At 40.9% G+C, this 12,384-nt stretch overlaps 1 protein-coding gene across 1 annotated transcript in view; it reads right to left on the reverse strand.

Moving 5' to 3' along the window:
• LOC124519394 (NXPE family member 3-like) overlaps positions 1-12,384 on the reverse strand; it is a 51,490-nt gene that overhangs the window by 19,048 nt on the left and 20,058 nt on the right. Inside the window, exon 3 of the mRNA XM_047089588.1 lies at positions 2,383-2,497. Coding sequence (XP_046945544.1) covers positions 2,383-2,478 — 96 coding nt within the window. The 5' untranslated portion in view covers positions 2,479-2,497. The remainder of the gene's footprint in view (positions 1-2,382; positions 2,498-12,384) is intronic.

Consider the following 12,384-nt stretch of genomic DNA (forward strand, 5'->3'; position numbering starts at 1 on the left):
AATGAGTTTGGAAGTTTTCCTTCCATTTCTATTTTTGGAACAGTTTGAGAAGAAGTATTAATTCTTCTTTAAATGTCTGGTAGAATTCCCTTGGGAAGCCATCTGGCCTTGGACTTTTGTTTGTTGGGAGTTTTTTTTTTTTTAATGTTTATTCATTTTTGAGAGGGGGGAGGAGCAGAGACAGAGGGAGACAGAGGATTCAAAGCAGGCTCTGTGCTGACAGCAGACAGCCTGAGGCAGGGCTCCAACTCAAAAATCCTGAGATCAGGACCTCAGCTGAAGTTAGATGCTCAATCGTCTGAGCCACAGGCACCCCTGTTGGGAGATTTTTGATTACTAATTCAATTTCTTTGCTGGTTATGGGTCTGTTCAGATGATCTATTTCTTCCTGTTTCAGTTTTGGTAGTTTGTATATTTCTAAGAATTTGTCTGAGATCTTACTTCTTTTCTGACAAAGGCATTTAGTGCTATAAATTTCCCTGTGAGTATCCTACAAAAATTAATAGGTCTGTTTTCATTTTCCATTTGTTCAAAATACTTTACAATTTCCTTTAAGATTTTCCTTTGACCCATGAACTATTTAGATGTTGCCTAGTTTCCAAATATTTGGGAGTTTTCTCGAAATCTTTCCATTATTGATTTCTAATGTATTTTCAATGTGATCTGAGAACACAATTTTGTATGATTTGAAACATTTTAAATTTATTTAGACTTGTTTTATGATTCAGAATACAATCTATTTTGGTAAACATTCCATAAGCACTTGAAAAGAATGTGTATTCTTCTGTGTTGTGCGGAGTGTTCTATAAATGACATAATTGGGTCAAGTCAGTTGGTACTGTTGTTCACATCTTCTGTATGTTAACTTATTTTCTGTCAATTTATACTGTCAATTATAGATGAAGGGATATTGAAATCTCTAATTGTGAATTTGTCTATTTTTTATTTGAAGTCCTGTAAGTTTTTGCTTCATATATTTTGAAACTCTGTTATTAGATGCATAAACAGGTCTGTTATGTCCTCTTGACGGATTGCTGAATCGATCCTTTTAACGTTATGAAATATTTCCCTTTATAGCTTCAATTCCAGTCCAACACCTCAGGGTCTATTCCAGTCTTCCCTTTCCGTATTTGTAAGTCCTTCAATAATGGAAACTGGTTTCTCATTATCCTGAATGCATTTACTTACTTGCCTGATTTCCCTGTATGAAACCAATTTCCCAACATTTCCCTACTCTTGTCCAGCTGCCACCTTTCTTGACTGCCTTCCTCCATAATTCCCAAGGGCTTATCACTCTAGAGTGGTATCAGGAAATGCCATCTCTTGAAGTAATCTTTTCCTCTGCTAGGATCATATCCCTAAGATACATACTCTATCTTGAGATAGCACTTTTCTACTAAATTCTCATTTCCTGTTCTCTGATAAAGAACTCAAAACAAGAAAATATGTTCAAGAAAAGATTCTCAGTTTCACCAGAACTAGTCAGAGCAACAACAAAAATAAACTTATCTCAGGCTAAATGGCAAAAAGTTTGAACTAACGCCCAGAAAACGGAGCTATAGAAGCAACTCAGTTTGAAGACAACTGCTATTTAGCTTAACATAAATGATTTGTCCTTTGTACATACATAGATTTCTATCTTTAAGGTTTCTTTTATTTTTTCCCTTAAATTTTTTAAATGTTTTCTTTTGTTAAATTTTTTTAATGTTTACTTATTTTTGAGAGAGAGAGACAGAACACAGCAGGGAGGGGCAGAGAGAGAAAGAAAAAGGGAGAGACATAGAATCCAAAGCAGGCTCCAGGCTCTGAGCTATCAGCACAGAGCCCAACGTGGGGTTTGAACTCACAAACCATGAGATCATGACCTGAGCTGAGTTGGACGCTTAACCAACTGAGCTACCCAGGCGCCCCTATTCCTGATAGAGCTTCTTTTTGAATAGTTCAACTTTTTTTTTTTTCCTTAGTGGAACCAAGGGGAAAAGGAAACTCTTACATATATGCAGAGGTAGAGAGGGACAGCAGGGCATCCTTAGAGACAGGTATGAGGGCTATCTCAATTTTAAGATCTAGAAAGGAGCCAGGTGGGCTGGAGCAGAAATATAGCACCTTGGGGGAAAGAAAGCATGGAGAGCTCAGGTTTCCTTCTTCCCCTCAGTTTTTCAGGCTAGTGTTTTGGACTCCCTTACAGTTACCCCTACCTGCTATAATTTGCTCATTCTTTTTCTAAGAGCTTGTCCCTCTTGGACACTTCTGTTTCTGGATTAGAAACAGGAAAATGGAATGATGAAATGGAGAGCCTCCTTCAGCCTCCTTCTCCTGGATGGAAGCAATTGGTTCAAGCTCTATGGATAGAGAGAGACAAGTGGAAAGAAATATACTTACACAAATTGCAATGACTGATCCCACAATCACAATCATGTGCCACCTGAACGGTCTGATGAATAGGTCTGTGGAAGCCTGGAGTTGTTTACTAGACATCTGGTGTGTGATCAAGACCCTAAATAGATAAAAGTGTCAAATCAGAAGCAGTGTCATTATAAACATGGTGCAATATGAGTTTTCTACTGTCTCCCCCATAAAGAAGATGGATAATGACAATCACCATGGATGAGATGACTTTTGTAGAAGTTCAAGTGTCCAGTGGAGAAGTTTCAACACACCCTTAGAGCAATTATGATCCAGCAATTCTATTCATGTACACAAAAAACTTATATGAGAATGTTTTATTCATAGTATACCCAAATTGAAAAAGAAAACACAAATATCCACCAATGGAAGAATAGATAAGCAAGTTTTGGTATGTTCATACAATTGAATAACAACTAGCAATAAAAAGAAAACAACTACAAATAAATGCAATAACATGAATGACTTTCAAAAAATATCAGGTTGAGTGAAAAAAGCAAAACCCAAAAGGTATATATTACATGATTCTTTTAATAAGAAGTTCTAGAAGAGGCAAACTAATCTATGGTGATAGAACTCAGAATAACAGTTGGCTCTGGTAGAAGGGGTTGACTAAAGGGGGCATGAAGGAACCTTATGGGGTTCTGGAAATGTCCTTTATCTTGAATTGGGTGATGTTTTTTATATATTATATACATTTGTCCAAATTAGTTATAGACAGATCTGTGCATTTGACTATATGAAAACTATATCTCAATAAAGAGAAGAAAAGATAAGCATGTATACTTATATAATTCATAACTAAATTTTACACACTATCAGCATGGTGGAGATGGTGCATGGGGTAAGATTAAGGGATATGAGAGTACACTAAGTATTTGTATCATTCAAGGGGGAATATACAGATGATGATATACTTCTTTTTGATACTATTATGAATGAAACTGTTTGTATTTTTTTTAAGTTTATTTATTTTGAGAGAGACAGAGAGAGACAGAGACGGGGGTGGGGAGAGAGACCCAAGCAGGCTCCACACTGTCAGTGCAAAGCTCAGTGCAGGGCTTGAACTCAGGAACTGTGACAGCATGACCCGACCAAAATCGAGTCAGATGCTTAACCAACTGAGCCACTTAGGTACCCCAAATGAAATTTTTTTATTTTTGGATTGTTCACTCATAGTGTTTAGGAATATATATATATTTTTTTGGCATATTAATCCTCGCAACCTTGCTGAACTTGTTTGTTAGCTCTAAAAGTTTTCAGCGCATTCCGTAGAATTTTATTTATACAAGATCATGTCATCTGGAAAATAGAGGGAATTTCACTTCTTCCTTTCAAATCTATATGCTTTTTTTAAACACTTTTTTAATGTTTTTATTTAGTTTTGAGACAGAGAGAGACAGAGCATGAGCAGGGGAGGGGCAGAGAGAGAAGGAGACACAGAATCCAAAGCAGGCTCCAGGCTCTGAGCAGTCAGCACAGAGCCCAACGCGGGGCTCGAACTCACAGACTGTGAGATCATGACCTGAGCTGAAGTCAGATGCTTAACCCACTGAGCCACCCAGGCGCCCCCAAATCTATATGCTTTTTATTTCATTTTCATACTTGGTTTCTCTCACTACCTCTGGTACAATATTAAAATCAATAAGGGGTAAGTAAAATAAGAAATCAATAGAGGTGGGGTGCCTGGGTGGCTCAGTTGCTTAAGTGTGGGGCTTTGGCTCAGGTCATGATCTTGCAGTTCATGAGTTCAAGCCCCACATTGGGCTCTGTGCTGACAGCTCAGAGTCTGGAGCCTGTTTCAGATTCTGTGTCTCTCTCTCTCTCTCTGTGTACCTACCCCACTCATATCTTGTCTCTCTCTCTCAAAAATAAATAAAAACATTAAAAATTTTAAAAATAAAAACAGTAATCAATAGAGGTAAGTAAACATAAGCACAAGTAACAAATATAAGACTAAAAATAGAATGTACAATGTTTAAACCATCAGGAAAAATATTTGATTCATCCATTGAAAAGCAGGGAAGGACAGCGGCACCTGGGTGGCTCAGTCAGTTTAGCGGCTGACTTCAGTTCATGTCACAATCTTGTGGTTTGTGAGTTTGAGCCCCGCATAGGGCTCTGTGCTGACAGTTCAGAGCCTGGAACCTGCTTTGGATTCTGTGTCCCCCTCTCTCTCTGCCCCTCCCCACTCGTGCTCTCTCTCTTTCTCTCAAAAATAAATATTTTTTTAAAAGGCTATTTCTTTAAAAAAAAAAAGGAAAGTAGGGAAGGAGAAAAAAAGAAAGTACAATAAATGGGAAATTTGAAATACATTAGAAGAAACAAGTCATAATTTATACAGTCATTGAAATAAATGTAAATAGGTTAAACTCACCAATTAAAAGACAGTGGAGTGCAATCAAGAACATACGCTCTTAGTAGACCTCTCACCACAAGAAAACACACAAAAAAAGGATATAGGCTTAACTACATTCCAACCTCTCCTCCCAAACTCACCAGATTCAATCTCTCTACCACAGAAAGGAAGTGAATGAAGAGTTCAAGAGCTGACAGAAACATTACATTAATGGCTGCCCCTGCTAGATGGAAACATCAGAAGTGAGGGATAAGTGTTTTCTCTACCACGACCTCTGTAATATACAAAGAACTCTTACCAATTGATTAGAAAAAGATAATATCATGGACAAATGGGCAAATGTCACAAATAGTTAGGTTTGTCAAATAGCCAGCCTTAGGAATAGGTGCTCAAATTCACTAAAAGCCAGAAAACTATAAATGAAAACAACAATGAGATATAATTCCCTATTTCTGCCTAAAACGTGGAAGAAAAGAAAGGAGGAAAATAAATTATGCTCGTGAAACTTTGAAGTGTTTAAAGCTTTTTGTTGTTGTTTTAAGTTTATTTATTTACTATGAGAGAGAAAGAGCTGGGGAGGGGCAGAGAGAGGGAGACAGAGAATCTCAAACAGGCTCCACATTCACAGCGTGGAACCCACTGCAGGGCTTGAACTCACGAACTGTGAGATTATGACTTGTGACCTGAGCCAAAATTCAGAGTCAATGCTTAACTGACTGAGTCGCCCAGGCATCCCTGTTCAAGCCTTTTTGGAAGGCAATCTGGCCACATATATGAATATTTAAAATGCAAATACTCTTTAAACCAGCAATTCTGGCTCCTAGATAGCTATCCTAGAGAAATAAAAGAACCTATTTGAAAGGAATGGGATATTTATTGCAGCACTGCTCACAGTGGTCCAGACTGGAAACCAAGCATATGTATATTAATAGGGGAATTCTACCATGTTATGCAATGAAATGTTGATATGGGATAGAGTTATACTAGGTAACTTGGAAGTGTGAACATAAGGTATTACTAAATAAGAAAAGCAAGGTGATAAAAGTATGGATTGAAGTATATCACATTTCAAAACCAAGAAAAAAATCTATTTGCTTATAAAGTATATGTATATTATATAAGCATAGATACACAGACACACACATATCTCTGTATGACAGTAATTGAGTATGGAGAAAAATATAGAAGGGTATACAGCAGATAGTAACATATGTAGGACAGAAATAGGGAGATAAGTGTTCATTTAGGAAGAAGAGATAGGAAGAAAGAAAAAATTCATGATTTTAAAATACACACACACACACACACACACACACACAGTATGTGTAATATCATCCCATTCATGTAAAACTATACACATGTGTGTCTGAATGCATAAAGGGGTTCTTGAAAGGATGGTCACCAAACTGTTATCTCAAGGTAATGAGATTTCAGGTGTCTTCTATTTTTCTCTTTATATTTCCATGTGTTATTCAAATTCAAGTAAAAAGCGTGTGTTATTTATATGATCACACTTTAATTACGGAAATAAAAAGTGTACTTTTATGGAGGAATTCTCTTCCTCCTCCACTGAGGCTGGATTCCAATAAAGGACAGGATTAGGTGGGGCAAAGACGGGCATATCCCTAAGTACTACTGCCTTGGTGGCCGATGACATATTTAAGTAGGAGAGGAACATGTTTAAGTAGGAGTCCAAAGGACTACTTATAAAGGGCACATGGGCATGGGGCCTCTTTCAAGTTGTCTAGAGCCAGAAAGAGAGATGCATTCACTGGAAACCTGGCCTGGAGCTTGAAAACCAGGCCTTCCACTATCCAGCGTGAATCCTGGGACTGGCAAAGAGCTAATGCTGCCAGACTCAGTGGCAACCTGGTTCTTGGGTAGGATGGGAGACCATCAAGCTGAGGATAAACTGAGACTCCTCTTGACCTTCTGCATTACTTTCTGCCTGTTCTCTAACCCAGAGCAGCAAAGAGCCCTGGGCCAAGTGAGTGGTATCACCAATGTCATTATAATTTTCTGTATTATTGTCTCCAACAGTGCCCATGTGGAGACTGAGTGAATATAAAATATCCAAATGCAATTAAAATTATGAGGCCCCATTAAAAACATGAAGCAATTAGCAGTAACACAGCCACCTGGGCAGATTTTTAGCTTCTGCCCAAATGAAGATGGAAGGCAGGAGAAGTGTATGAAAGAGATTCAGTCCCCCAGTAGCTATTAGCAAACTCCAGAAACATTCCCCTTCCATCTCTTTTCTTGAAATATGAGGACTTGGCCCCCAATTCCACTCACCTAGTCACTTTTTCACTCTATCAAGCACCTAGAAACTCCACCCCTGCTTCTTTGTACTTGTAATATTGGACAGACTTCCTTAAAATCTAAAAGCTACTGGCACTGCTCTAATAAATCCAGTCATCCTACACTGTCAGGCATCTGCTTCCAGATTATTACCACATCAGGTTTATTCAACATCTTATCAAATCTAAGGCAAATACTAATAAGAGAATTTCACTTGGGATAGAGCCAGGGATCTCTTCCCTGACTTCATAAAGCAGCTGCAACCTATTCTTTAATTCCTCTCCCTCCAGCTCCTCCTTTAAGAGGGAGGGCTTATGTCTTCCTCTGCACTTCTTTTTTTTTTTTTTTTTATGTTTATTTATTTTTGAGACAGAGAGAGACAGAGCGTGAATAGGGGAGGGGCAGAGAGAGAGGGAGACACAGAATCCGAAACAGGCTCCAGGCTCTGAGCTGTCAGCACAGAGCCCCACGCGGGGCTCGAACTCACGGACCGCGAGATCATGACCTGAGCCGAAGCCGGACGCTTAACCGACTGAGCCACCCAGGCGCCCCTTTCCTCTGCACTTCTTGTGGCTGTTGGAAGACCTGGGAATCCAGACCATCCTTCTTTAGAAATTCCAGACATCCTACCACTCAATTGCTCCTTTTCACTCCTGAGACAAGGTTGCAGGCTCCATATTCTCCCCAACACAGCTCTGAGACCTAGGCAGACACATTCAGCTAGGGCAGACCAAGAAGAGGAACCAATCTACCTAATTAGAAGTGCCACCCAGGGCAGAGTCAAGTTGACATCATAACTCAAACACTAGAGGGACGACAGCAAAACCATGTCAGAGAGGCTTATTCAGCTAATGAATAAGTCACTACTGTAATATACACTTGAACATACTGTTGCAATTTGGGTGGCAATCAGCAGGTTCCCCAGCCAGCACTGTATTCAGGATCACCTAGACGACTGCTATGCATCAGGCAATGGTCAATAGGAGCAAAAAGGGAAGTAGGAACGAAGGAGACCCCTTTGCCACCACCCAATGCCACCTCCCTTTTCCTTTTCCTCCAGTTCTTGAGTGAGAATGAGCATGCAGGGAAACCATGAGGTAGGCTACAGAACCACAGGGTCAGCTATGGGCTTACTTGTGTAGCACCACACTCTAAAATACCTTGGTCATCATCCTTGGCTCTGCACAGTTGGATGCTGGCTACTGCCTTGCAGGGGTGGACACCTAATATTCTAACCTAGAGATACTCCACATCTCACCCTCCTCCCAACCACGAACCTGCTCCCAGTTCTGCACAAGGTTGCCAGTGCTAACAAGGTTGCCATCTCTGAGGTCTTTTTCTCCATTAGCTTTCTCAAGTTCCCAGCAATATTTGACACTGTTGACCACTTTCTCCACCCTGAAGCTTTACCCAAGTCTCCTGTTTTCTTAATCACTTGGGCACTGCCTCATACCCCCTTCTGTGGACATTACCCAATGTTCTGTTTGTACATACCACTTTCCGAAAACCAGGTGCCATATCCTGTGCCCTTCTTTGTATTCCACACAACAATAAGGACAGTAATTTGCCCAGATGATGATTTTAATTCATGCTGGTTGCTTGACAAGTAGACCAAATACCCTGTTCCCCAACTTGAGTCTGCCCATGTGTCCACTTTCTCTGCTCACATTTCCTTTCTGAAGCCTCAGCCTGCTTACCTCATCTCAGGATACCTCTCAGCTCTTCTTGTTCTTTCTATCTTTCCTCTGTAAAGTCCCCAAAGTTTTGTTTCCTCTTTTCATAGCAACTCACAGGGTAACATCCTGCCAATGGCTCAAATATTGCCCAAGTATGGCATCTCCAAACGTGAGGATGACATGGCCAGTCACCACCCAGAATGAAGTCAAATGTGGAGAGAAGGCACCTGTAGTAGGAAAGAGAGCCACGCTTCTTAGCAGAATAAAGTTAGAGGCTGAAAACACAACAGCAAAGAAGAAATGTCTTCTTATTCCTTATTCCTTCTTATTCCCTGCAGGGGAATAAGTCTGCAGGCAAGAGGAGCTTAATCACTGTAAAACACTATGGTCCAAACCCCCAGAGAATAACGGCTTCCTCTTCCCACTCACCAGAAAGCCTTTTCTACTGATTGTTGAACAAAGCAAATACTGGCGAGAGGGCCATGTACATCTCCTTTCTAAAAAGAAACTAGACTTGAAGCTAATACCTAGGAAGATGCAGGGAATGTGCAGGATGATATCCTTGCTTGAAGATTGAGTGCTTTTTTCCTGAGTCAGAATTTTCATTGTCTTCTGTGTAGCATTCAAGCACTAAGAAGTGAAAAGGGACCCAAGTTGGGGGCCGGGAGGATTCCCAGTGTCATGGCTGTAGGAAATGCATGAGAGGTTAGGGGAAAAAGACAAACTTTGAAATCCGAGTTTACACAGGAAAACATTATTTTGATTCTATTTCCAAAATAGATAATACAAATTATTTGATCAGACAAAATAAGAAAGACTGATTCACAAAAAGGAAAACTCAGAAAGCAGAGAGGGAAGTATTCTGGCCAGAGTCTGGTAAGGAGACAGAAATACCACTAGATTGAGCAGAGAGAATTTAATATCAAGAATCGTTAACCAGGTATAAAGAGCTGTGCATAGGTAACTGGAAAAGCAGGAGAACACTATGGTGTTGGGTAGGTTCCAACTGCCGGAAGCAGCCACTACTCTTGGGACTGAGGGAGTCTAGCCAAGTTGTTAGAACGATAAACACTTAGAAACGTAGGAGTCCATGGAGATAGTACTCAGACCTCTGCGGAGTGGCGCTGCCCAATTGGTTCTGAAAGTGTTGAAAAAACCACAAACTTGATCAGGTTCTGCTCCTGGAAGCAATAGGTGCCACCAGTGTGAGGAGGGTATCTGACTCGCTGGAAGGACACAAGCAGCAATCCCATAAGAAGCAGACAGGAATAGCAAATCCTGTCTCTTTGCAAGTCCTCTCTTTCCTGCAGCCTTGCCCTCTACTTCTGGCATCCTCTATTGGAAGAGCCTAACAGGCAACCAGCAGGTAGAGCAGCAATGTTTGCGGAGTCCCAGCCCCAGACTCACAAAGTAAAGCATAGAAGGGTAAGTTTGGAACTGAGAGACAATAGCATATCTAACAGCAGAGGCAGACAAAACAGTAATTAAACTTGTTGCCTAGAAGTTGTTCCATGTGAGAGGTGCCTGGGTGGCTCAGTCAGTTGAGCCTCTGACTTGATTTTGGCTCAGGTCACGAGCCCAGGGTCATGGGATAGAGCCCCCCATCAGGGTCCGGGCTGACTGTGGAGCCTGCTTAACATTCCCCCTCTCTCCCTCTGCCCCTCTCCCCTGCTCATGCACGCTCTCTCTAAAACAGAGGTAGTAATAATTAAAAAAAAATAAGTTGCTCCACGTAAGCAATCAGCTTAGCTATAGGTTTTCTAGCAATAAGGCCAACACTAAAGTTTATAAAATTTTTTCTTTCCTAGTAAAGCAAGATACAGCTTTGGAGAAAAGCACTCTGTTAACTAAATTGTAGAAGACACAGTGAAGGGAGGAGGGTTGTCTGGGGGAGAACTTGAGATAACAAGGTCTCTAAGGGAATGGAGTTTGGCTGAGTTGGATCATAGTTACAAGGACTAAGGGAGAGGAGCCGTGCTCAGGGGTTTGCAATGTGAGGGTCCAGCATGCTGGTTTCTTTCTGGGTCAGAATTTCCATCATGGGCTACTGTCACTTTCAACTAGCTGTTTCCTGAGTTTTCAGGCAAGGCTGAGAGCTGAATACAAAACAAGTAATCACCTAAAACCATATCCAGGAAGTGTCAAGCATTTACCTTTTCCCTGGGATATACATTGCAAGGCAAGGGCTCAAGCCCTGCTACTAGTCCAGGAAACCACTTTGGGTATGATATACAAATCCTCAGAGATCTTCTCGCTTAATTCTGCTACCTCACCTCTTCCCTCACCCTGTTCCCATCTCAAAAAATGTTGCCATGTGATTTATATCCTTCCTGGGCATCTCTGTTTCCCAGCCTGGAATGTCCTTCTGTCTACAATGTCCTAGAATGCTCTGTGTCTGGCTAATTCACAATCCTCTTTCAGAACTCAGCTCAGGTATCTCCCCTTTGTGAAATTCTTCCCTAGGCCCCAGAGGCTGGGTCACATGCCTATCCTGTTACTCTCCATAGCTCACCTCTGTTATAACACTTACTGTATGAAATTGCAACTGCCAGTTACCAGGGGCAGCATAATAACTGACTCTGATTAATCAGAATTCTTACTTTCCAGAGATGGAAGCTAATTCTGGCTGATTAAAGAATAAGAGGTATTAATAAGAGGATTCCGTGTACTCCCTGTACTGTTGGGAGACTGGAAAAGCAAGCTTGAATGCTAAGTAAGCTTGTAGGAACTAGAGGGTCTAAGAAACACTCAGACCTTAATTAAGGGTCTAAGGAACCCTTACACCATGCTCTGAACATGCCTGCTGAGGCGCCCACCACCAGTGCTGCTGCCTGACAATCACTGGGAGAAATATCTGCTGTTGTTTACACCAAGGATGCCATTTTTTGTGCCAGGAGCCTGACCTTGAAACTACCACCACTGATACCACCCTTACCAGCAAAATGGATTCTGCGTGGACCTCATTTTTCAGGTCACTCATGTCTGAATTGAAGGATGTGATATTATGGAAGCCAAGAATAGGAGAGTTTCATAAAGGAAGGCGTGGTCCATGATGTAGAAAAAAATCAAAAGGTAAGGACTGGATAGTGTTCATTGGATATACCCTAAAAGGGGTTTACCTTAATAAGAGCAGTTTTGGTTGACTGGAAGGGAAAGCAGGGTGAGATGTGAAAGGGAGGAAATGAAGTTGGGGAGACCCCTCTTTCAATAACAATAGCACTGCAGCTTGAAGGCGTTCTCACTGGCCAAATCTGGAGTAATTTAAGAATCAATTCAAAGGAAGTATGTCCTTGGTAGTATTATCTGTGGAAAATTCTGTGAGATCCGAAATAAATGTAGGTTTCTCCAGAAACCATATGTATTTTCTTCTGTAAGATGCCCGGAGGCAACATGAATCTAGAAGCACTTAAATTAATGTTGATCTAGAGATTTCTGAAGCCACCCAAGTGATGCCAATTTTGGTTGAAAATCAGCATGAGGACTGGCTTATGGCTATAAAGTATTAGTGGACACTTTCCCCTGCAGTTCTACTCATCAGATGTGCCCAAAGTAGTTTTCCTTGTGCTCCTTGGGTCTGGAGTTATATCTCTATATTACCCTTAGCCTAAGGGTAGAGTCCTTTGAGATCACAGTTTGTCTAGG

Source organism: Lynx rufus, unplaced genomic scaffold, assembly GCF_022079265.1.
Source record: "Lynx rufus isolate CCGP_SWC_20201006 ecotype Redwood Valley unplaced genomic scaffold, mLynRuf1.p SCAF_27, whole genome shotgun sequence".
NCBI classification, from domain to species: domain Eukaryota; kingdom Metazoa; phylum Chordata; class Mammalia; order Carnivora; family Felidae; genus Lynx; species Lynx rufus.